This window comes from Electrophorus electricus, chromosome 14 (genome assembly GCF_013358815.1).
Source record: "Electrophorus electricus isolate fEleEle1 chromosome 14, fEleEle1.pri, whole genome shotgun sequence".
Taxonomy (NCBI): domain Eukaryota; kingdom Metazoa; phylum Chordata; class Actinopteri; order Gymnotiformes; family Gymnotidae; genus Electrophorus; species Electrophorus electricus.
In genome coordinates, this window is record NC_049548.1 from 3,949,549 (window position 1) to 3,974,164 (window position 24,616).

The following is a 24,616-nucleotide window of genomic DNA, read 5'->3' on the forward strand; positions in this document are numbered from 1 at the left end:
CTTGCATGCACATATTTTACTTTCAGCAGTCCAAAAGCTTATGTACCTAGGTAGTCAGTGTTGGACCTTCCTCAAAATACTAAGCCTATGTAACTTTTCACCATGCATAGACCTAACCATTTGTGTCCAAGACTATAGTAATCCATAAAATTCATCATTCCAGCAGCATCTGCGTGCAAAGCTCATCTGTCACCTGAACATCTGCATATTTGTACAGGTAAGGTTCAATCAAGTGAGCTCATTGGAATGTTAGGACCACCTCCAGATCATTCCCAGCTAGTACTGTTGAGCCAATATGTGATTTGAGCAGCATGTATTTTTATTTATTTTATTTTTTTTTTCAATTTGCTGAATGTGTAATATAACAATCTGCTTTAGTTTTAATAGGTCTACTTTTAATATTTTGATATGTTTCCTGGGACTGTGACAGTGTTGAATTCTACTGATTAGCTGTGCTATAGATAAGTGAGGAACTTTGACGATATTCCTTGGAAATAAACTGGAGGAACACTCAAGGAAAGTCATATACACCAACACAGCTCTGAATATTAACGCTCTGGTTTGCACATTTTCGGGACAGTTTGACTGCCTCTATCAGATGTTTTTCCAGGACGCAGGACTTTTTATTTGAAAACGTTATCTGCCATAAGCGTAGCTGACTTCCTCGAGATTGGTCAACACGGCTTCACGCCGAGTTTAATGCCGGACTTCGGCTCTAACTCTAAAGGTAGCTCTGGATAACCTATGTGATTCATCCCGCCGGATCTTTGACAGATCTATCAGTCTGATTCATGTCTGATGTGTGGCCGGTCATAAGTTTAGCTAAGTTTAGCTAGCGTTAGCTATATAACTTCCCGTTGAAAGAAAATGAAAGCTTCTGAGCTACTAGCTGGCTCACAAGCTGCAAACGGCATTGTTGGTTAACCTAAATTTATGTACTAGATAGGTTTGCAAGTGGAACAAAAAGGTTCGAGCGTCAATAAAAGCAAATTTATGATGAAACTGGATATTGTTGGAAATAAACATAACGATTGGTGGCAAGATGACCTTTGGATATCACCATTTAATCGAAATTAACGAAGTTGTTCTTAGACTGGACACCATTGTCTTGATAGCTAACTGCTACAGCAAATAACTAGATAAATTATAATTAAGAGATGCAAGAACTTCAGTGACACTTGGTACACGCTGTATGAGAAGTAATGTAGTCTTCATCAACCAGTTCGGTAGCTACAAACATCCCTGTACCTAGGCTCACTTCATTAGGTATACCCATCTTATATGCCTTTAATAAGCATAAAATTAGAGGTCTGTAGGTCTGCTATTATGTACAAAGTATGCGCAATTATGCCACCCTCTGCCCTGTTCATCACTGGTGACGTTCAGATCATGTATTGACAGGCTATTACTTGGATAGTGGATTGTTCTTACCACAGCATTAACAATGACATGGTAGTGGATGTGGGTGTGATTGGTGCTGGTGGGTCAGGCAGAGCAGTGCTACTAGGATTTTTATATGTGTCTGTGTCTGCTGGATTTAGAGTGATTCATTTTCTGACAATATCCAGCTGTCTGTGGTCCTCTGCTCAGATACTGACCATTGATAAAAGGCTAGAGGTTGGCTCTCATAAATTATAATAGGTGCGCTAACAGACTGGCTATAAACTCTAACTGTATTGTCTAGCTAAAAGGTGATGCTTCTAATAGTCACTAATGAGTATATGATTTGAACAGCGTGTTACTTCATGGGTTTGTAGCTTGTGCTCATAGCTACTAATACTCCCATAGTTTGATCAAGTCTTTGTTTGCACATGCAATGTCACATTTGCAGATGCATGTGATCGAACATCCTGTGGAGGGACTGCGCTCAGCTCTACGGTCCACTCGGAAAGATCTAATAGAAACTTACGAGAAGTACAGCAAAGAGGAAAAGAGCTTACTTGAGGGGTGTCTCATACCTGGCAATTCACTCTTCAGTCCCATCACTTTTCACTCCCATTCAGACTGGATTCCCTCACACCCTGAGACGCCTCAGGACTTTCAGAGTTTCTACAGCAACCCTTATCGCCGGACTCCTAACAAGGGCCATACGACCATTTATATACAGACTATTGGTTAGTATAAATTTTCTTCTGGTACTAAATATTGTACAAAGTAAATGCCTTTCATAGTAGAATGCTGTCACCTGTCTGCAGGTTCTTTTGGAGAAGGAGTTGGAATCACTGAGCAGTACGTGGAGTGGTTAAGGGAATACTGCCAAGCGTTTTTCTATGGGCTGGTGGTTGAGTTCCTACCAGCAGTGACTGTTGCTTCCACAAGTTGCACCTTCCGTGTCAACAGCAATTCATACAACCTTCAACTTCATGCTGGTAGACACTAATACATGTAGCTGGTCATGGACAAGCAATAAAGATCAGCTTTGGCCATTTCAAGCCAGTGTACTCCGGGGGCAATCAATGTCCCGGGAAGCACGCAGTGCTTAATTCTTACCTAAATGTTTACAAGCCAGTGCATCACCACCCTTTTAAACTAGATGATGTTTTGTTGTTCATCTTCAGTTGTTTTTCAATTCTTTTAAAATTCTTTTCCTTATTTATTTTAAGTCTTCAGTCCACAATCTTATTTTCTTGCCCTATTGATAGGGGAGCTGCTGGGTTTCCTGAAAAAGAGGAAGCCAAAGGATGCATTTTGTATTGTGGGGATCACCATGATTGACCTGTACCCAAGAGACTCCTGGAATTTTGTTTTCGGTCAAGCATCTCTGACTGAAGGTCAGATTTAAGTGAGCTGTCTTGGTCAGAATTTGCAGTGTGAGATTTCTAATCTATAATATTCCAGATTGCCTAACTAAAGTTGGCCCATTTATCTTTAGCATTTTAATTAAGACAACCCTATAGAGAATTCAGTGAACATTCATTATATTCCTACATTCTCTGTTCTTAGTTTCCTATTCAGTTCGAAGTTGTTAACCGTAAAACTGTTGAACAGAGATCAAAATGGCATGCCTTTGTGCTTTAGGAGTGGGAGTTTTCAGCTTTGCTCGGTATGATGATGACTTTTACAAAAGAAGCTACGCGGGCCGGCTGAAAAAGGCCATGAAGCCCAAGCCAGGGGACTACAGTGTGTTCCAGGGCTACTACACACCTCCCATCACCAGCAAGCTGCTCCTCCGCTCGTGTAAGGTGTGGCGATCATAACCAGGCACTAATGAAGTATTCTCAGAGTGATGGTCTTTTTCAGATAAATAGTGTTTTTGATATCTTGTTTAGTAATAACTTCAATTCTTACAAATATTAACTTGTTGATAATTTTAAGTGTCGACATGTTTACATTCATCACTATAAATTTTGTGATGTGGTTCTGAGTTACCTTCTTGTTTCCATGTGTTTTTCTGGCAGACCCTGACCCATGAGATTGGACATATATTTGGTGTCCAGCACTGCCAGTGGCTGCAGTGTGTCATGCAAGGCTCCAATCATTTAGAGGAATCAGACCGTCGGCCAATGGATGTCTGCCCCATCTGCCTAAGAAAACTACAGTCTGCCATTGGCTTTAAGATAGCCGACAGATACAAGGTACGGAGGTTTTATGCAGGTAAACTGTGGTCAAGCGAGACCTTTCACATGTCCTACACCTCAAAGCATGAAATTTAAACAACCAGCTATAGAGAATTCTGGCTTTACCAAAACAAACACAATTGGGCTTTCTGAAATGTAATATGCATAAAGCTGATGCATTATGCAGATGATGTTTTCAGTGACAGGTGGTCTCTGGGTTGAGCATGTTAATATTTACATTTACGGCATTTAGCAGACACTCTTATCCAGAGTGACTTACTAGAATACTGTTGAAATATAGGGATCAATGCTGATGCCTAGAAGTGCAAAATAAATTAAGCTCTATCTCAGACAACAATCAGTGCAATAAACAGTATGTACTTGAGATTGTCAACATAGGAGCAGTCAACATCAGTGCAATAAACAATACCCTACAATAAGTAGTAACGTTTAGTTAGTCTACATAGGAGCAGGGTCTGTGGTCATTTAATATATTCCACAAATAGATGGGTCTTCAGTCTGTATTTGAAGATAATATATGAATATATTCTGTGTGTTTGTGTGTTCTACCTGATAAGTGTTAATGTGGAGTGCCCCCCACAGGCGTTACTGTGCTGGATAGACACTGGAGAAGGTGTTTCTGCACTGCACTCCGGCAAACCCACTGAGTCTTTCCAAGACTTCAGACAGTGGTTATGTAAGTGTTTGAGCATTCTGCGAGATTAAATATTTTAACTATGTAAAGATGATGATAAACAGAAATGCTACTGTTTGATATATGAGGCGTTTGGAGAATCTGAATCAAGCCCAAATACCTTTTTTGCCTCTCTGTATTTGCACGTTGAATGTACATGACCGTTTTAGTTCAGTTTGCTGCAAAATACTTTCATGTAAAATTAGACAAAGGATTTGCTTTAAAGTTTAAAATATCCAAGTTTTATTGTTCTTTTATTGCTGTTCAAAAATAAAACCACTAACAATTGTTGGCCTTCTATTGCTCTTCCAGACATACAGAACACTGTTTCAGACTCACACTTTAGGAGCTTTAATATCTTTGCAAATATATTTTCACATATGAATTCAGGAGTTATAATAGTGCTTAGTCTATATGTTTCTCTATAAAATGAGAATTATTCTTTAAGGATTTCCTTGCACTTTTAGAGGTTTTCACATCCTTGGCAGTTATTATAAAGGCATTGTATTAAACACGCTAACTATGAACATCCCATTCTCATATTCACACTGAATGTACCTAAGTTCTGTCAAGTCTTATGTTCATATGGTAACAGATTCACAGTTGAATTGATCAGCTAACATTGGAGGAAAACTACATAGCTATTCTCCCCAGATATACTGAATTATTCAATATGAGCTGTAATGTGTAGCTGTTCAAGTGAGTGCATCCTGTATGGTAATAGAGTGACAGTATTTACTACATGTTGACTTGGTGACATAGAGAAATAAACCCAATAAATATAATGTCATTCTCCAGGGAAAAGCGCAAAATAGGTTAAAAAAATCTATAAAGTTAATAAAACTGCAGCAATTGAAACATTTATAGAAAATTCATCAGTATAAAAAAATCTAAAAATATTAAAATCAATAAATAATTCATTCTTAAGGACTGTTTACCTCAAGAATGAAAAATAATAGTATTCTAGTATTTCATGTACATTGTTTTTTAAGACCATTAAATCCACTAAAATACCAAAAATAAGGGAAAACAACTGACCATTTATTAGTTAAACAAATCTAAAACTTTACTTAATAAACATTCTCAATTTGTTAGGTTGTGAGTCTTTTAATATAGCACATTTATACTACAAAAGAACGCTAATTATTAGGTACCTTTTATGTGATTCTAATGTGTTATTTTATATAATTTGAGTGTAATCTTTTAATACATGAAAGCTAGAGTCTCTGTTATCTTATGGTGTACTGTAAAACTGCAATTTAATTTATAACTTATTTATTAGTGAGTCATTCACATCTGTTGTGCATGAAAAACCCAAGAGAGTCAAACCAATTCAGAGATGGCTGGAATCACGTAATTATCTTGTCTATTCACCCTCTGAATCATGCACCTAATCATAAAATATTTGCTAGCTAATTAGAAAATAGCGAAATTTTGGAATCTTAAATGACAAACCATGTAACTGTCATAAAATCTGATACTAAATGATTAATATATGTACTTTTTTTCAGTGAGATAGTGTTGCTTCTCAAAATGTATTAATTTAATTTCATAAACCAGATTTGTTGGTGAGATAGGAGATGCTGGTGTCCATGCAGCAGCAGGGGAAGAGGTTTACTCCCTGGAAGGACAGGTTCCTTTTGGGTTACTCAGTTTTTGGTTTCAATACGACTTGTTCCCATTTTATTACAGCAAATATCTTTGCAGTACATTACTACTGTTTCCTAAATTCTATTTTGCATAAAAACAAAAGATGATTACCCAATTTAAGATTTTAAATTTGGATACATGTAGTATTATTGGTAGTCTCAGTAGCAGTCTATGGGTAGTATTGTGGTCCTGCCCTTCTACCTAGAAAGTGGATTTCAGTTCCAGTGGAAAAATGCACAAATACACACTTAATTAATCTAATGGACAACATGATTAATGAGGTTTGTGTTAAAAAAAAGCAAGATCCCCCAGCATTGCAACTGTTAAAACTAAATTTTGTTAAAACTAAAACTTTGAGCACAGTTGGTTTGAAATTAGTTGAATATGACTGGATTAAGGCAGTCAGCAATGCATCAATGCCAAATCTGAGTAAAAACAACATGGCCATATAGAGATTTGAATGTTATTGGTCTCACTCTGGCAGAGGATAAAAAAACCTGAGGCCCAAAACTGATTTCATTCTTTAAGGCAGCTATTGCATTAGTGACAGGTGTTGGGTAATCCTGCTGTTTTTGTCTCTTCACCTTAAGCAATAATTTAAAACAATTCATTCGGATTTACACAGTCTTAGATGATCTTTACCAGATTTCCATAGATTTAATGGCTTTTCTAGTTAAATATGCCTGTCTAAGTCCACAGAGGAGACTTTCTTTTTTTAGGACTGAGCTTGTGGGTTTGGGGAAATGTCTAAGATCTCCTCAGGCACAACATTATCTTCAATCACATGCTTAGCTCCAGGGCTGTGTTGGTGAGAACTGATGCGCTTCTTTGTGCAAAGACAACCTGTCTTTGTTGGACGTACCAGCCCAAGGAAGAGAGCACCTATACCCGTTCCTATGGCACATGAGTAGAAGGCCGAGCTGTAATTTTGTGTGATATCCACCAGGATTCCTAGAACACATGTGGATGATGAACGTGCATTCATAATAGATCACTGCTGATAAAGTAGGTTATACCTTTTAGTTCTACAACCGCAGAAACTAAATGTACTTACCTCCCAAAGGTGGCCCAGCTAGCCCTGCGAAACTCTGGATACAGACATAGATGCCCACTGCTAAGGGCATTCTCTTGATGCCCACCACATCATCCTCGGCCAGCATGGGGATGTGCGTGGATGCGATATTACCTAGCAGAAAGCCATACAGCACACAGCAGAGTGCCAGCCCCCAGAAGCCATTTACTATGGTGAAGAGCACCAGCACCAGACACATCAGCGATACACATCCAAGCAGGACAAATATCTTTCTTACACGCCCCCAGCTAAGGAGCCAGCCAATAGAGAGCCGTCCAAAGATCTCTGCCACAGCCATTATCGACAGCATGTAGGCAGCCTTGTCCCTTTCTGTGCCCATGCTGGCACTGAGCTCCACCACATAAAGCTGTGGGGCAAAGAAGCCAAGCGTTGCGAAAAGACCAAATGCGGCGTAGCATGCAAAGCTGCCTTCTTTCAGCACAGACAGGTCCAGGAGTTTGTTTCTGGCCTGCACCCCTGCAGCCTGGTAGGATGGAGGAGCCTGAAGGAGTTCCTCCTCCTCTTCCTGCTGCTCCACCGTCTGAAGGTCCTGTTCCTGCTCCCCCGTTCGAAGGTCCTGTTCCTGCTCCCGCGTCCGAAGGCCCTGTTCCTGCTTCTCATGAGATGGAATGCCTGGGTCGGGGCTCAAGGAGTGATTGAGTTCAGCTTTTGGGAGAGAGTTAATTATCTCCTGCTTTCTGGATTGCAGTGCCTGGGTACAACTTGCAGTAGTCTTAGGCCTGATTATCATGGGACGAAGCAAAGCACCACATATAATGATTGTACTCTGTAGTATTCCAAGCACCACTATCGTGTATCTCCATCCAATATGTGTCTTAAGTTCTGTGAATGCTGCAAAATCAAAGGGAAATGTTTAACGCAAAAAAAAAAAAAAAAAAAAACGGCAATAAAACATTTTGTCTACTCTTAATTAGGGATGAACTGATACTGAAACCATTGGTCATATGCACTCAAGTGTTCTATCTATAATATTGTGAATCAGTAATAGCCCTAAATTTGATGATGTAGTAATTACATATAACACAAAACACATTTGTACACCAATATCTAGAGAACAGAATAAAAAATGGTTTCAGGATTAGTTAATACGCTCTCAAATGTAACAAATATTGCAAAACATTTTTTTACACAAAGGCACATGTTGCCAGTGCTTTTGTATGAAGTGGTAGTATCATGGACATATCATTGGGAAGTGAAACTGCCGAGTGTTACTGTCCTTACCTGGAGCAAAAGCAAATATAGCAAATGATTCTCCTGTGGAGGCCATGGCAGTCACCAAGGATCGCTGTCTGCTGAAGTACTGGGACAGTATTGTAACAGTGGGGAGAAATGTCAAACAGTAACCTAGACCTGCCACAAGATAATAAAAACCATGACAATCTTAAGAACATTCACTCTCCTCCAAGTATCATGCTACCATTCTATGGCTTATTGTGTACCAAATATTATTTACACTATACATGAGGTCTATACATTAGTTATACAAGTCCCAGCTAAGTCAGGAGGTAACATGGATTTTATACATAAAAAAAATGATTGAATCTATCTGCTATTGGAACAGTAATATTCAAAACATTTAGATATTTGGAAATTGCCATTTGGTAAAAATGTAATTGAATAAAGAATTCTAGTCTTTAACACCATCTTTATACTAGCTTATGTTTTATTTTTTCTTGCCCAAGACCCTTATTAGAACAAATGGCTTTGATTACCAGCAACTATCCCAATAGTGACGTAAATCTGATGTATGTAGCTGGTGAAAGCAGTGGAGATTGTTCCCAGGGAAATGAGGAGTCCACCAAACATCACGACAGGCTGGAAGCCAAATCGATTACTCAGCACAGTCGACAATGGAGCTAAGTCAAAGGACGGTAGGTATATGGACAAGAAGGTTAAACAGATGAGCACACAAACATCAAGTATGATTTCCTCTGAAGATGACTTTGTGTGCATCCCTTATAGCTCTTACCTGTGAAGGTCATTACAAACACACATATAGAGATGATCCATGAAACCCGACTGTTGCTCTCATTGAACTCACACATGAGATCCTTGAGGAAAATACCGAAGCTTTTGATGACTCCGTAGGTGAAGGCCTCTACGATAAAAAAGGCCATGGCCACAATCCAACCCCAGCCTCCATCTGGGACCTCTGAGTACACCTTGGGCCCCAGACAGCCCTCTGATCTGAAGGCCCATAATACCATGGTCGGCAAGGCCAAAGCTGTAAGGTAAAAAGATGAACAAGAAAATTCATGCATAACATGAAAAAAATGAATACCTGTTATGATGACAGTGACCTTCATAACAGCTAAGTCCTTACTCTTTATCTTGTTTTTGATAACCAAAGTTATTGGTCATTTCAGAGGCTAATATTTTATATATATTTTTCTACGTTATCAAGTACAGCTGCTTTCCTTGGCCAGTATGGTCATTGTTCACTAGTATGCAGATGCATTTTTTTTTTTCAGCTGTTGATTTATTTTTGTACCATATTGAATTTAATTATTCAGTTTTTAATCACATGTGAAGCACTTCCTGGACGTGGCTAACTCACCCACTCATGTTTAGAGTAAAAAAATCTCTACAAGGGGTCTCTGCTGAAATAGCTTTGGTGCTTGGCATCAGTGACAGTCCTTGTTTTAATCATTCAGTCTGTTGTTTGTTTCATTTGCTGAGTGTCTTGATTACTTTAAGCTTACTGACATCAAAGGCAGGAGACGCCAGACCCAGAAGGAAATTAAACCCACCCTTCCTTCTATTTATGCTCCTCTAAAAAGGTGGCCTGGGCATCATAATTTCAATATTCCCAAACAAAGCTTGAATGTAGAAACAAAAATTTTACATTCATTTAAGGAGGCCGGACCCATGGAACATTCCAACTCTAGGCTTAATGTACTGTGTAATTCTCTTCATTTTGGTAGTGGTTAAAGAGAAGTTTGGAGTTTTTGTATGATTTCTATATTTTCTTTGTGCCAAAATAAATATTTTGGTCAAACTGTTTAAAATTTGGGCCTACTATTTATTGTACTGTGTAAGTATTGTGAGTTTCCTATCACTGATGACAACAAAGAGTAGCTTTATAGTTGATGTTGTTCTTGGGTTTTTATAGGAATTGGCAAACATTGATTTGGTGCATTACTGCTACCTGCTGGTAAGGAGTGTGGATTATACAATTTGGTCTTTTCCAATCTTCTTTGAACTCTCTATCTTCTTTCCATTGAAGTAAAGCATCTAGTAAAGCACCGCTGTCATTCTGTGTTCCAGCTCTCCAGGAATTATCAGGGTGACATAAGCATTTCTCCTCAGGCCATGGGCATGAGTGTGGCCATACAGTCCATGCTGCAGAAAGGGACATTGCACCAAATGTCAATCACCATTGGAGGGCTCCAGACCCAGTGAGAGAGAGAGAGTGACTGTGTTGGGTCAGGAGGCCAAATGGACTGTTGAAGCATCGTTGCACAGACCTCAGAGCCCTGAGAGAGGACTGGGGGCGCCCACTGCTGAGGAGTGGGTACCTCGCAGCACTTGTGTTAGCCAGGATGGTGGGATGTTGAGAGGCTACAGTGTCAGTGATATGTGGGATTTTTGTGTATGGGATGCTGGGGCAGCTGATCCTTGAAACGGAGGACTTTGTGGCGTTTTCCACAAAAACGAGGGAATGGGCCAGTTGGGAAAGTGGTGAGAACTCCTACTGGGGGTCTCTTTGCATACTCTATTTAGTTCATGTTTAATCTTGTTGTTAAGTGGTTGAATTGTCTTGGTTTTGTTTAATTATATTCCTTTTAGATTAGCTATTGTGTAAGAGATGTTACTCTCTTTCTGTCATTTAGTTATCCTTCCCACATTTTACCAGTTTGGTGAGTTTTCTTTTCTGCTCGCTTCAAGACTATGCGCTGTTAAATAAAGAGCTTATTCCTTGAACAAAAATGTCTTTCGGTTCTTCTTTCAACACTGCTATATGTTCTGTTCCCCTGGAAACTTTAATACTATTTTGTATTAATACTTTTTTGAATGAATGAATATATATATATATATATATATATATATATATATATATAATTATTATTATTACTTTTAAAATATTACACGAGATATTAAACAGACTACTAGTTCCGTTCTGCAACGTGACTTTTTTTCACGAGAGTACGTAATACGTCAGATACGCTACGCTGCCGCAGCGCTACTCAGAACGGAAAGATAATAGGTGAGAAGTTTTAATGGTGTTTAGTTCATGTTATCTGCTTATAACCATCTTTAAAATGGCAGCTATTACTCTTCCGCTGTTTTCTGTCCTCGGTAAGAAGTTCTCAGGCAGCTGCAGCACAGACCACACATATGTAGTAACACGTCATGCATTTGAGATACGCAAAACTGCACACACTTTGCAGATGTGCTGTGTATAGGTCACAGGTTCTGCGCAAAGTCTGCGGTACATGAATGTGCCCTTTAGCAGAATCGTGTTGTATTAAACCACAACAATCTGGAAGGTATTCTCCACAACTCTCAAAATGTAAGGCAAAGGATCTTTGGGAAAAGATAGTACCTATAAGATTCCATAGCATACATTTCTTACATTGGCGTGGTGTTTTGCATCACACTTCGTGGTGTTTTGCATCACACGTTATTTATCTTACAGTGGTAGTCAAATAACCACTGTAAATAACTTTAGAAAAAGGGGATTTATGACAGTTCACTCATAGGAAAATTCTAACCTGCTCATTAGACCCTACATCTCACTGTGCAGGGCAAAAAGCGTAATTAAATCACCTAAGTAGCTGAATCTCACATATACCATTGGAATATTAGCTGCTGTGAACAGTGGAATGTTAAGATCAGTACAGGATAGTCGCAGATGATTGTTTATTTGCTTTCCACAAGATATAATCCAGGTACTTTTGTAATCAGTGTTGCCACATCAAAACTGTTTGTTGTCATACTAAACTAAACCAGTTGCCTATCAGCATATTAAGATTATGTTTGAATTTTCTAAACGTTATATATTTCTTTATTTAGATGTTCAGATTATTTCCATTAGAAAAAGAGCATAGAGAAACCTAGACATTCTTACCTGTTCTCCCAGGTTAAGGAGAGTGAACACTGATTCTCCTGCCTGTCACTGTAGAGTGGTCTCGGCCAAGGGTACATGTGGTGGCTAGTGCCGGAGCCGTTGGGGGGTGGGGGTGGTAGAGGTGGGGTGGGAGAGCAGCTTGCCTCATGGGAGGTTACAGCTGTTTACCATGAAGATTGGGTTACTCTTCACACAGAGGAATCATGCTCTCAACTTCTTTTCCTATGACATGTAATGGATACAACATTCCAGGACCTGTTTGTCTGCCTGTCTCTCTGTCGCTAGACAGAGTTAGTAGCAAGAAACTGTTCTGAGTGTTTTGAAAAGGGTGTACTGGTATATTAAGAGATGTTTCTTAGCCTGTTATGTAACCACTGGTAGAAAGCTAGAGGGCCTCCTGTGAGCCAGGGGAGCCAACAGACTTTGTGCGTACTCAGAGAGGAAAATAGAGTCCATTGGTTTCAATAATTATTAGGGTTACATTTAGTTAATGGCTTGAAGGTATCATAGGTGTTTTACACCTATGATACAATTATTTTACAATAGTTTATCAGTTTTTGAAAAGTATGTTAATTTGTTTTATTTCACTGACCATCAGAAGCTGTTTCCCATTTTTCCCTGTGGAATAGTTCCTCTTTTTGTTAGATTTTGCATCCCAAGATGGCAGAAGCTGGATTCGGAGTGCTGCTCTTATTTTGCTTCCTGGCGTCAGGACTGGTGTACTACATTAACTGTCCTGAAAATGGAAATAAGACAGAGACGAGAGAGAGGCCCAATATTATCATTATACTAGCTGATGATATTGGCTGGGGAGATCTCTGGACAAAACAGTCTGACAATACTACACCCTGGCTCAACATGCTAAAGCTGGAAGGCAAAAGGTATGTTGAAATAGGTATTAAAATAGATATTAATATGTTTTTAAATATGTATATAAATACTCTATATATTTTATGTTTTTATGTGTTTGGTGATCTTGCTGTTTTCAGATAGCAAAAAAGCTAAAAAGCCTTTTTTTTTTTTTTTTTACAAATGCATTTATGTGTGGTGGTTTTCTTTTCAGTTCTACTATATACAGAGTCTTTGTTGTTGAGTAGTCCTCATTTTGGTTCATATTTTAAAATATCTTTCCTGTTACCATGTTTCTTATTATTCAGACACTAAGGTGACTTTGTGTTTTTGCTGTGATTGGGTAATCATGATTATTTCTTGTTCTTGTGTGAGGTTGTTTGCAGGCTTACAGACTTTCACTCGCCTGCCTCGACCTGCTCCCCGTCGCGTGCTGCACTACTGACGGGTAGACACGGCTTGCGCAACGGTGTCACTCACAACTTTGCAGAGGGGTCTGTTGGCGGTCTACCGCTTAACGAGACAACATTTGCTCAGCTCCTGCACGATGCTGGCTATTACACTGCCATGATTGGTGATCACTGCATGCATCACTCTCTCTGGTTAACAGTTGGACGGTTTACTTTAACATTTGAACAGTGTTGTATTTCAAAGCACTCAGGTCCTTTAGAATTATTAAAAACTAGTTATGTACCCATTTCCAGGAAAATGGCACCTTGGACACAATGGTCTCTACAACCCAATCCACAGAGTTAAGTGCACATGAAGTGATAAGCTAAAATACCTTGAGTTTACTACTAAAGCAGTAAACTCAGAACAGCACCTCTCAGCTGTTTACATACTGATGTCATAGCACATCACTATAAAGAGAGAGCAGTATGATCAAACCTTAAATGACATGTGCTTGTTTTTATATACCACAGGCTTTGACTATTACCTTGGTATTCCATATAGTAATGATATGGGCTGCACTGACATGCCTGGCTTTAACCTTCCCAGCTGCTCCCCATGTGGAAAATATAGGAGGTGAGGACTTGCATCAAGACAGTATACGTGTCAGAGGCATGACACTTCGGCTATTCCATGTCGATCTCTTAACTAAAATGTTTGACATTTCTGCTCAGCAGGAAGCATGGAGGATGTGACACTAAGATAGCATTGCCTCTCTTTGAAAACCAGAGTATACTAGAGCAGCCCCTGGACCTTTGGAACCTTACAGGACAGTATGCTAAAGCAGCATCCAGACAGATTTTGACAGCTAGGTATGTAACCTGTATCTATTTCTGAATGATGATCATATGCTTATGTTAAACAAAGTATATGATTATTGACTTTATAATTACTGAAACATATTAATAATATGAATTATACCAACCTGGTATACCAACCAGCATGGATCAATGGGTCAAGCAGTTGTTTGTCTGAGAAGCAAGCAAGGGACTTTGATCGGTCAGTATGAAAAGCCTAGTCTGTAAACATGCCCGTTTAGTTGACTGATCAAGCACAGAACTGTGACTTTGACCTCTGACATAGTCTAAGGATAGATCACAAGTTGGTAGGGTATTTGTAGCCTAGCTTCTCCTATTTCATGTTATAGCTGTACTCGAGACAGCTTTGGTTATTTCTTATAGCTCACCTTACATACCCAGCCATTGAAATAATTCAGTTATTTGTGTGTCAATTCTTTTTTCTTTTTTTAAACATATAAACTGCTGGAGTACTATGTAACCCTACACAGACTTAGAAAAGAAGGATGTACAGCACATTATTACAACACTTTTTATTGCGCTTTTCAGTGACCCAAAGATGATTTATTATTAATAATGTATTATATTGTAGGAAACATGTTAAACATGGAACAGTTTAGTGTTGAAATGTCTACTAGGTACTGTAATTAAAATTACATTTTTAATAGCTATAATTGTATTTCAGCATTTTTTTGTTTGTATGGCTACCTAGTAGGTGAAACCGAGAAAATGCTTGCTGCTCTGTGCTGTTAATGACTTAAAAATAATTCACAGTAAACCACTCACAACTCACTTCATTTGAAACATTTAGAAATGCATTGTTGTTGTAGAGTCTGTCTCTATCTGCTGCACAATTCGTGTTAGACAGCTTCAAGTTTTTCCTCACTTGAATCAGTGCTGTTTGGGTATTTTTGGGTTGTGGACGATTCTAGTCCCAGCTGTGAAACTGCCTTTTGTCCCACCAAACCCCAATAATTCAGCTGTACTTGATCCATTCACTCCAGAGTAACATGCACTACCCAGCCACTACTGTGATAGTGCCCCTGCAGTGTTGAGAATGGCACCGTCCACCACCCAATTAATATTCACCCAGCACTGGAGTTGTGGTCAGCAACCTGTTAAATATCCCTATAATATACGTGTACCTATCAAGTGTGTATAGATGCAAGGTACATGTTCATAATAAAGTAGATGGCAAATAAAATTAATATTGTATTTGTTAATAGTGTAATTGTTTGTAGTGTAATTGGTTATGTTTTGTGTCTGTGTAGGAAACGGGGGCAGCCCCTTCTCCTCTATGTCGCTCTGGCACATATGCATGTCCCCTTGTTTCATTATCGATTACTAAATGTAACTGCAAAGGATGCCTATTCCGCCAGTCTCAGCGACATGGACAACTTGGTGGGGTCTATAAAGCTTGCAGCTGAGATGTTTAGCATGGAGAACACACTCATATGGTTCACTGGTAAGTCGTTTATAAATAAACAAGTCCCTTTTTTGAATATACGATGAAATCTCTTTGGTGATGGTGGTTTTTATAGTGAATGATATATGTAGTTTTTTTTCTTAGCGGTGATTAAACATTAATAGTGTAAAAGCATTTCAGGAGGGCTGTGGAGCTAAGGTGTCCGTGTGCACCTCACAGGTGATAATGGACCCTGGGAGCAGAAATGCCAGTTTGCAGGGAGTGCTGGGCCTTTTCTAGGAAGGTGGCAAACCAGCAGAGGTAATAATAAAAATCCCATATATAAAATGTTCATTTATAATAAAAATTTACAATCATTTTTTTTAAATGTGTATACATTTATAATGTTATGGATTATTGATTTTCTTTTGAACAGGTGGCGGCTCAGCAAAGAAAACCACCTGGGAAGGAGGCCATCGTGTTCCAACAGTGGTTCTTTGGCCAGGCAGAATATCTCCCAACACCAGCAGTAATGCCTTGCTCAGGTATGAAAGGCTCTTCATAGGATGGTAAAGGACACAAACACTATATACTGAGTTTACAGAGAAATCTTTTTCTCTGTAGTGGTTTGGACATCTTTCCCACAGTCCTCTCCTTAGCCGGGGTGGAACCACCATCGGACCGGCGTTATGATGGCATTGATATAACACACGTTCTGCTCCATGATTCTGACACGGGACATAAGGCATGGCACCATTCAGAAACTGTGGTACATACTAGATAGAAAAAGCAAGAGAGCAGTTCATAAAGGGAGTCTGGAATATACACACTCTGTGACTAATGATTACTTTCATCATCAGAGCCTCATGCATCCAAACAGCGGGGCAGCAGGGCAGTTTGGGGACCTGCAGACTGTCAGGGTGGGACGTCACAAAGCCTTTTACATCACAGGTCTCTGGCATGCTTCATAATCAAGCTTTTAATTGGCAAAAAAGGAAATAAACTCCGTGAGATATTAAGATGGATGAATATTACCACCACACCAATGTAATAGGTGGTGCTCTGATATTAAGTTAAAATTCATGGTGCTTTGTGCGCTGGTGGAATGCTCTCTAACGTGTCTAGGTGTCCTTTACTGATGTGATAAAATGAATGGCTAGTGACCAGCTCAGTGACCTATCTCTGACAACCACAATGTAAAAATGCTTTTTATTACTATGTTTAATAAGAATAACCACATTTGAAATTAGGTGACTTTTACATGGACTATACCTAATTTGATGAGGTTTCGTGTTAAACATTCAAGACAGCAAGGTGTTTTTATCGTGTCTGTAAAATAACATAAGGCTGCAACTCGTAACATTATGCCTACAGTATAAATAAACAGCATGTATAACAGCATTAAGCAGATATGACTCACATGCAGGTTCTCACTTTAATTTCACTGCTTCCAGTTCCTCATAACAAGCCCGAGCCTCTGTTTCGCTTTACCAGGTAGTGCAGAAGCCTGTGGTGGAGCCAAGGGCAAACAGCAGATGCATGATCCCCCTTTGATTTTTGAGCTGTCCAGGGACGTAGCAGAGGGCTCGCCCCTGGACCCCTCCAGCGTGGAGTACCAGGCCGTCCTCAGGGAGGTGGAGAGAGAGCGGGAGGCGGTGCTCTGGGATATCGCCACTGACAATGTGTCCACTGCGGATTATAGCATAACACAGGCGGCATTTCCCTGCTGCCAGCCTCACAACCCAGTCTGTCGATGTCATAGTGTGGGCTAGGCTCTCTGTTGCTTTACTAAACTGTCAGTAAAATGTTTTCCAGCATAGCCTTGAAGGCACTTCACATACAGAAGGGAGTAGCAGGAATATCAAGTCGAACATGTTCCAGGAAGGCACCTGCAAATGGTATCGGCTGGTGTTTCTAATATGCAGTGGTTTTAATATGTCAGTGAGAAGATATGTAACAGTCCTGATGGTCTGCAGTAAGACCCAATCTTTCATTTTTCTGTTATGTTGCCTCATTATGTATCCTAGGCACCAAATCATAGTGGGGATTATTTACCTTTGATGCTATAACCACTTTTCACAACATTTAAAAACACATTTTCATTAAAAAAAAAGAAAAAAAAAAGAAAAAAAAAAGGCTTTTTCTGCCCCATGCATAAAAAAATTCATTCTTGAGTTAGAGACAAAAATTTTAACTTACTGATATCATTTACATTTTACAGGTCAGTGTATTGGTAGGTAACTAAAAAAAAAAAACTGGTCTCAGGCAGTTGTAGAATTAAATTGCCCCCACAGTTGTTTTTCCCCAGAAGCTGGGCAAGACAGAGACTGTATGAGTACAATTCTGAATGCTTTCTACTCCATATATTTTTTGTAACGCTGTGGCCCTTTAGGGAAACAGTTGCATTCTTCTAATTCTATTTTTCAATCTCATATCTCCATTCAGACTTTCAATACATGTGCATTTGCTTATCTTTTATTAGGTATATGAAAACAACTGTTTTCCCTGGCACCCAATACAGTCATTTTATTACATAAACACACGCACAAGCACTGTGAGTATATTAAGTAACTTTTTTTTTTAGCTGTAGAAATAACACTATTGTGATTGTCATGGGTTCATGAACTGCTGTTTTACAATGCTAATTAGTGTAAGTTTCTCTTGTTAGCTATATTAGCCTTCTAGTTCAAATGCAAAACTAAAGATGCAAAGTTTAGAGGGCAGACATGTTGGCCAATCAACTATAAGTTAATTGAAAAATTGTGTAAATGACATGCTCACACTGCCTTTTCCCTAAGAGCTGACATTTTAAATATTTAATAATTGCTTGACAAATCACAGTAATGTGCAGTAAGCTATTAATTTAAAACATCTAGTGAAAATATGAAGTGTTTTCATTGCACATAGTATTTTGGTTCCTTTATTTGTCTTTAGTAAATACATAATTTCATACATTTACAGGCTTGAATCTTTGAGCACAGACAAGTTTTGCCCTTCTTTAGCCATATTTAACAGATTTTTAAAAAATAAATTAAAAATATTTCCAAAAAAAAAAAATCAAAAAAAAAAAATCACAAAAGCATGGCGATTTCATGTAGCAACTAATGAAAAGTATAATATCTGTTAAAAACAAATGTATATTTCCAGCACAAGTTCATGTAAAATAAAATACTCATCTTCATACCCAGAATTAACAGAAGCTACAGTTCCCTGTCAATTATCCAATTTGTTAGTGTTTCTGGTTCCCAAGATGAACAACATAAGCAGCTCTTATGGAACAAATTGATGCTCATCCAGTGAAAAAGAAATATTGCAGTGGCTCTTAGTGCAACATTCTACCTCTAATGCTGTGCAACAAATCCCAGTTTATGTGCAGAACCCTGTTAGTTAATACAGTCATAAATCATATAGGGCCTATCGGCGAATGCTGTACTCATGTATTCCTTCTCATAGAAAAGATGATGTGATTCTGCTTATATGCTGCTGAAGTAATGCTAGTAACTCCAACAAAAATAGACCAGCCTTCCTGATGTAAAACTTTTAAAGGCAGAGTAACACATCTGTAAACGTCTCAACATGGGATAATGAGTTATAAAAGTGGGATCAAAACATGCATCATTGTAAAAACAGTCAATATGATGAATGAGTTCAGTGTGTACCATGAATACACACCCCACATCATCTCACCAATATCCACCCTGTATTATAACCACCAGGCATGACAGGCAGAGACGTCTAGGTGAGAACAGCAGAAACTAAGATGAATCACACCAGGGAACACTTTTCCAGTCTTAGTACATCTAATGTTTTCATTCAAGCCCATCGCAGCTACAGTTATTTGATTGAAGGAAGTGGAACTCTGTGAGGCTGTTCCTGTCTTACACATCTCATCAAGATGAGACATGAATTCACAAATGGGTCTGTCAAACAGTGCGGGACTATCATCAAAGCAAGCAGACAATCTTTTTGATATTTTATATATGTCAGCCAGCTTTCCCTCTTTTGATCACCAAGTCATTTTTGATCATTAGTGATCAGCACTGCAGTTGTACACACAGTTCTCCCTCAAACCTTCTATAAACAAACAGACACCTTAACAATGACTTTACATTTAAATAAATGCTCCATCACAAACACAAGCCATGAGTAAACTGTCTCAGGAATTAAAAACCCTTATTTATTTAATGTGTTTTCACACACATTGAGTCTGAAGTCCTAAGATTCCAGTGCAATGAAAATCAGTAGCCAAAGCATTATACAAGCACATAATCGAAGAAATGAAGAACCTGCATTCTATAAATCAGTGTATGCACTCTCAGAGACCACAGCCTGGATCCCAGGCTGGTTTGCACTTTGCCCTCAGCATCTGTACGCTTCATAGCAGCAATTTCCAGTCTACGTACATCTGTCTTTCTCCTTACCTTCTTTTCCAGGCTGCAGCCTTAAAAACATGCTTTGATATCAGTAGTCGCTCAAGCTTGAGATTGTTTATGGTATATTAATTTTGTTTGAATTTATCTTGTCCAGCTTCCCTTTATGATTTGGTGATTGATCATAATCTCAGTCTTGCCTTACACCTGAGTAATGACACCGATACTGTACCCTTTACTGTATCTCTGCAAGTACCATGTTTATAATAACGTCATACTAGTTTGTATCTTATGGTACATTGAATGACAGTGACTTTTGGAATTAATTTCTAACCTGGCCAGTTTTCACTTGAACGGTCCCTTTTCAGATTAAGTACACATTTCCAATCCTATTAGCTAAACATATTACTTCACTATTAATCTATTAATCTATTAATTGTTATTTTATTGTCGTTATTCACTGCATTTCAAGAACTCTCATGTACCAGATACAGTTCTTAATCTTAATGGTTTGCCTTAATAGCTACTAATGAGAGATGGGCTCACTTGAAACCATGGACAGATAAGGTTCTTTCACAAAACACTGAAATAAATTATTACTAGATTGGGTTTGTTTGCTGCAAATTAGTATGACCAAAATGTAATTAAATATAAAATCTTTTTTACTGTAATGCTATTAAAGGAGGTGTCTTAGGTCAGGTTTCAGTTATGGGTGGTTAAAAAATAAATCTGAGCCATGTATCTTTGCTAGCTACATGTACTGGCTGAGACTTGTCCACTGCACTATGTACCTGTGAGGCGGTTTCAGCACATCCGTCCCCATCGGCACTGACATCCTTTATATTGTTGTGCTGTTGTGTTGTGTTCTCAGGTGTGCTAAGATCACCTTTCTCCTTAGTGTCTTGTTCTTCCAAAAGAAGCATGGTTTGGTGGACCTCCACTACTAGGTCATTACAACCTCGCCCTTCCTCTATTTTTGGTGTCGGACTGTCTCTGTGAGCTGGGTCAGGGACATCAATGTCTTCCTCGCATGCTTGTAACTCTACAGAGTTCAGGTCAGTGACAACTGCCACCAGCTCATTAGCAGATCCATTGTTTGCAAACTGGGAACACGAGGAGAGGGACTGCTGAAACACAACAACAGTCAGCGATCAGATTTCAGACTGATGCATTATGTTATGCCACAGCTGTTCAGTTTAAACCTTCCCCACCCTTACCTCTCTACTGATTCATATGAGATCGGTGTGGGGCATGGCTGCTGGGCCCCGCCCCCTTCCTCCTGAGCCCAGCCTCGATTGGAGGAGGCATAAGTTAGAATTGCGTCAGTCACACTGAAAGGTGTGTGGCCCTGGACACAGTCCTGAATGTGAGCTACAGGAAGCTGAGTCTGCAGGAACAGATGGAGCTGGCTGTCTGACAGACACACGGTCATGTGCACCACCCTGAGCGTGAAGAGAACCTCAGTTTAAAATGATGCTACATCACACCCAACAATAATAACAGGTTACGACTCAGTACATCTGTTGAGTAAGAAAGGAGGTTGTAGTTAATGAAGCACATTTTGCTAATAATCATCCTTGTTGTTCAACAGTGAATGGCCCGTTTTTAAAAATAGACTCTTCGTAATGTTTAATGGTAAAATTGCCTTGAGTCATCTGAGGTTGCTATACATTTATTGCTATACAATAAATAAACACAACACTGAGAAAATCAAAATTACATTCCGCATTTCTTTTTATTTGCCCAAATTATAGATTAAGAAGATGATACTGACTTGTCAAGGAAGCTTTGTAGACCTTTTCTTCGCTTTTCAATGAAGTCCAAATTGTTAAAAGAGAAGAGGGACTTCCCAGGCAGGTCAGGAAGAGGTCTGTGCAACAGTTAAGCTTAGTCATGTATTAAGGCAAACACACCAGGCAGTCATTCTAAAATAAATACAGAGTTTGACATCAAATAATGTTTTTAAAAGGCTTACAGGATACAAATGTATAAATTCATTATTCAATGTCATAGGTCATTTATGTAATTTCACTATTGGTTTAGAATTTCTTTTGCAACTCATCTTACACCAAGCCAGCATTCTTCTGAAGTTTCCTCTTCAGCCATACAAATTCACTGTAGCGGCGGCGCACACAGGAGGTTTTGGCTGTGAAGGCTTTGCTGTTAGTCTTGGAACAGAGACAGAGACAGAGAGCACTATTCATTGCACATTTTCCTTAACATAATGTTTAGGTCCAGTATTACAGATAGCAAGTATCTGTGTAGTTAAATTCCGATTCATAAAGGCCTGTTGTTACCACTTAAATAAACCAAGTTTATTATTTCAGCTAAAATTAAATAAGATGAATTATGTAGCACTTTGTGAATCAAACAAGCATAAAGTGACAATTCCAAAAGTGGTTACACAAAAAACCCTTCTTCTTTATACAACATATAAATTTAGTCAATACGATAGCAAATATTAGGGAAACTCTTACATGGAGGAAAATCTTGAAGTCCACGTAGGAGTTCCATGATCCTTCGTTCATTACACGAGGATCCTGAACCCTCACTGTAATGAATTCCTGTTAAAACCAGAGTAAATATGATCTTGTTAAATTGCAGTGCTGTCCCTAATGGATTAAATAGACTTTTACATTACAGCCCATAGTACCATGACTCATGGATCTCAATGACCACAATCCTGGTTCCTTTCTTTTTAAGTCATCATATCAGGGACACTAAAGGTAAATATAAAATGAAAAGGACAGAGGTAGACAAAGGTCTTACATCTTCTTGACTTTTTATCATCGTACCAGAAGTGAAACAGCACAGAGAACACCTATGGAATAAAAAAATGATTTAAAAAAGAGTGCAAATGACAAAACAGCCCACAAATATAAATAGTGACATCAGAGATCAGCCATGTGGTGTAGACTTCATTTTCAGCTTGCCAGAACTAGAAAGCAATCAATTTGTTGATAAAGCCGTTAAGGGAAAAGATTGTCTTTATGTCTACACATGAAATCAGGCCTAATGTGTCTACATATGAAATGGATTCATTTCTGTACTGAGTGAAAATTCAATACACAAAATCTTCTGTTTGATTTTTAACCTTTATTTTAAACCTCCCGGTCCTTCTCATCCTTAATGAGGATCTTACAGACATCAATATTATTTAGCATTTTGAGCATAAGGCTTACATAACATTAAGAAACAATGAACTGCTTGGCTGGTGCTATGACATCCAAAAGGAGTGTGGTACATTCCAGCCTACACTGTTTTCCTCCAATGGATCATTTTTTGAAAGACATACAAAAATTCACTCCCAGTATGTGTCATTATTATTTTTTAACTAGACCACTGAATCCAGTGTTCTTTGCACTGTGAGGAAAGCTTTTCCTTTCACAACAGACATGAGATATCATGTTTTTGTCCTTCATCTATAATGCTGTTCAAGCATTTTTCTTTAGTGTTCAGTTTGCCAAAATTTGAGGAAAATCAACAATCCGCTAAAACATTCACTAAAAAAAGTGCCTCTCTGGATGTATACTTGAAAACATCTGAATACTCTGCTGATTTCTGTAAACAATATGTAAATTGCATATTTTTGTTTATGCTCTTTAAACCTTTGCCTTAAGCACTTACCCCTCCTCTTGCATTCAGGTCAGCGATTAAAAATGACCCATATTTGTCAATGAAACAACAGCTAATTTACCTATGCAAATATACATTTAAAGAAAAATATAGGTTACTCATTCAAGACTTTGCTTTATTGATTGTCTCTTGTAAACTATCCAGGTAGAGACAGCAGAAGAAAAAAAACATTTAAAGAATGTCCAGTGAATTCTGATAGTTAGCTAATCTAGATAACCTAGCATATCTGTGTAATAAAAGGTAATAAAATATCTTAGTTAGCTATCTAGATAAATGTAGACCTACATATCACTTGTTAAACCAGGCAAGGTAGCTAGCTAGTTATACTAGCTATCTTAACGCTAGCGAACTAAACCCAAATTAAACATTTGCTAACTCCAAAACAGAGTCACACTCACTTCCAAACATTCAGTTACTCAACAAAGTGAAGCAGCCCCTTAGCTATGTTACCTTCAGCAGTTCCCAACTTGTTAGGCAGATAGCTGGTTAGCTGGCTGAGGTTTATTATGGCGTGTCCAATAACAAACAGTGTGAGTCAACAACAAAGTATGCTCAGTGTGAATAAGTCAGCCTACCTTTATCAAAAAAACGGCTGACAATAACACATCTCCAACATCGTGGCTCTCCGGATTAAGCTGCTGTCGTGCTGAATAAGCAGTACATTTTGATCAAGTTTAGGAAGAGATCAGTAAAGACGGATAAAATAAAATGTGAAGGAAGATGCACCCACGTGGTTGGCTTAAAAAAAAAGAACTTCCTTCTTTGGCTTCAACAGTGATAAACTACGAACATAAATTGCAATATTGAATATTCTGCCACCTACTGGAGTGGAGAAGTATGTGAAAGATACTGTAAGATATAGGTAGAACATGATGGCCTATCACCTACACAAGGCCTTCAAACCATGTTTTTTTCTTTCTTTATTTTTTTTATTGCAGAATTTGTGACTCACCTTGTTTTTTTTCAGGTTAATTTCCCAGTGTCTATTTGTCTCCTCGCCTGGAACAGGATGCTTTTACTTCTGTATCTTTAAAGCATATGCTT

At 38.6% G+C, this 24,616-nt stretch overlaps 4 protein-coding genes across 15 annotated transcripts; 2 read left to right on the top strand and 2 right to left on the bottom strand.

Moving 5' to 3' along the window:
* Nucleotides 1-648: 648 nt before the first annotated feature.
* LOC113574857 (archaemetzincin-2) lies at nt 649-4,539 on the top strand. Of its 4 annotated transcripts, none has more exons than XM_027006048.2 (7): nt 649-727; nt 1,832-2,114; nt 2,196-2,369; nt 2,643-2,771; nt 3,019-3,182; nt 3,399-3,575; nt 4,161-4,539. In XM_027006048.2, the coding sequence occupies exons 2-7, from the start codon at nt 1,832-1,834 to the stop codon at nt 4,281-4,283; spliced, it is 1,050 nt and encodes a 349-aa protein (XP_026861849.2). In that variant the 5' UTR covers nt 649-727; the 3' UTR covers nt 4,284-4,539. The 4 variants fall into 4 exon arrangements, with proteins under 4 accessions (XP_026861849.2, XP_026861850.2, XP_026861853.2 ...); XM_027006049.2 differs by having other exon boundaries at nt 4,136-4,220; XM_027006050.2 differs by having other exon boundaries at nt 669-727; nt 2,004-2,114.
* On the bottom strand, nt 4,478-12,154 carry LOC113574854 (monocarboxylate transporter 7). The gene is made up of 6 exons (XM_027006038.2): nt 12,066-12,154; nt 8,964-9,218; nt 8,707-8,850; nt 8,216-8,344; nt 6,956-7,825; nt 4,478-6,852 (listed from the first exon to the last, which is right to left on the bottom strand). Exons 2-6 carry the CDS (start codon nt 9,199-9,201, stop codon nt 6,617-6,619), a joined length of 1,617 nt encoding a protein of 538 aa, XP_026861839.2. The 5' UTR covers nt 9,202-9,218; nt 12,066-12,154; the 3' UTR covers nt 4,478-6,616.
* Nucleotides 11,151-18,524, top strand: arsg (arylsulfatase G). Of its 8 annotated transcripts, none has more exons than XM_027006039.2 (12): nt 11,151-11,201; nt 12,695-12,946; nt 13,301-13,488; nt 13,619-13,666; nt 13,838-13,940; nt 14,039-14,176; nt 15,433-15,626; nt 15,807-15,887; nt 16,003-16,111; nt 16,191-16,335; nt 16,427-16,517; nt 17,061-18,524. In XM_027006039.2, the coding sequence occupies exons 2-12, from the start codon at nt 12,726-12,728 to the stop codon at nt 17,336-17,338; spliced, it is 1,596 nt and encodes a 531-aa protein (XP_026861840.2). In that variant the 5' UTR covers nt 11,151-11,201; nt 12,695-12,725; the 3' UTR covers nt 17,339-18,524. The 8 variants fall into 8 exon arrangements, with proteins under 8 accessions (XP_026861840.2, XP_026861841.2, XP_035389473.1 ...); XM_027006040.2 differs by having other exon boundaries at nt 11,166-11,201; nt 12,711-12,946; XM_035533580.1 differs by lacking the exon at nt 11,151-11,201 and adding an exon at nt 11,244-11,293.
* On the bottom strand, nt 18,474-24,315 carry snx11 (sorting nexin 11). Of its 2 annotated transcripts, none has more exons than XM_027006054.2 (7): nt 24,148-24,315; nt 22,706-22,757; nt 22,414-22,500; nt 22,004-22,104; nt 21,711-21,806; nt 21,154-21,378; nt 18,474-21,060 (listed from the first exon to the last, which is right to left on the bottom strand). In XM_027006054.2, exons 2-7 carry the CDS (start codon nt 22,724-22,726, stop codon nt 20,988-20,990), a joined length of 603 nt encoding a protein of 200 aa, XP_026861855.2. In that variant the 5' UTR covers nt 22,727-22,757; nt 24,148-24,315; the 3' UTR covers nt 18,474-20,987. The 2 variants fall into 2 exon arrangements, with proteins under 2 accessions (XP_026861855.2, XP_026861854.2); XM_027006053.2 differs by having other exon boundaries at nt 18,474-21,063.
* Nucleotides 24,316-24,616: the final 301 nt, after the last annotated feature.

Bases quoted from the DNA above. Each gene is read 5' to 3' on its own strand.
- snx11 (XM_027006053.2), bottom strand. From the start codon at position 22,726: ATGATAAAAAGTCAAGAAGAT. The intron at 21,807-22,003 runs GTAAGATGAGTT...ACTGTTGCACAG, and splicing joins CAGAAGAATGCTGGCTTGGT to ACCTCTTCCTGACCTGCCTG. The intron at 21,064-21,153 runs GTAAGGGTGGGG...GTTGTGTTTCAG, and splicing joins TCATATGAATCAGTAGAGAG to CAGTCCCTCTCCTCGTGTTC.
- arsg (XM_027006039.2), top strand. From the start codon at position 12,726: ATGGCAGAAGCTGGATTCGGAGTGCTGCTCTTATTTTGCTTCCTGGCG. The intron at 12,947-13,300 runs GTATGTTGAAAT...GGTTGTTTGCAG, and splicing joins CTAAAGCTGGAAGGCAAAAG to GCTTACAGACTTTCACTCGC. The intron at 14,177-15,432 runs GTATGTAACCTG...GTGTCTGTGTAG, and splicing joins AGACAGATTTTGACAGCTAG to GAAACGGGGGCAGCCCCTTC.
- LOC113574854 (XM_027006038.2), bottom strand. From the start codon at position 9,201: ATGGTATTATGGGCCTTCAGATCAGAGGGCTGTCTGGGGCCCAAGGTG. The intron at 8,345-8,706 runs GTAATCAAAGCC...ATCTTGTGGCAG, and splicing joins CACTATTGGGATAGTTGCTG to GTCTAGGTTACTGTTTGACA. The intron at 6,853-6,955 runs GTAAGTACATTT...CATGTGTTCTAG, and splicing joins AGCTGGGCCACCTTTGGGAG to GAATCCTGGTGGATATCACA.
- LOC113574857 (XM_027006048.2), top strand. From the start codon at position 1,832: ATGCATGTGATCGAACATCCTGTGGAGGGACTGCGCTCAGCTCTACGG. The intron at 2,772-3,018 runs GTCAGATTTAAG...TTTGTGCTTTAG, and splicing joins TCAAGCATCTCTGACTGAAG to GAGTGGGAGTTTTCAGCTTT. The intron at 3,183-3,398 runs GTGTGGCGATCA...TTTTTCTGGCAG, and splicing joins TGCTCCTCCGCTCGTGTAAG to ACCCTGACCCATGAGATTGG.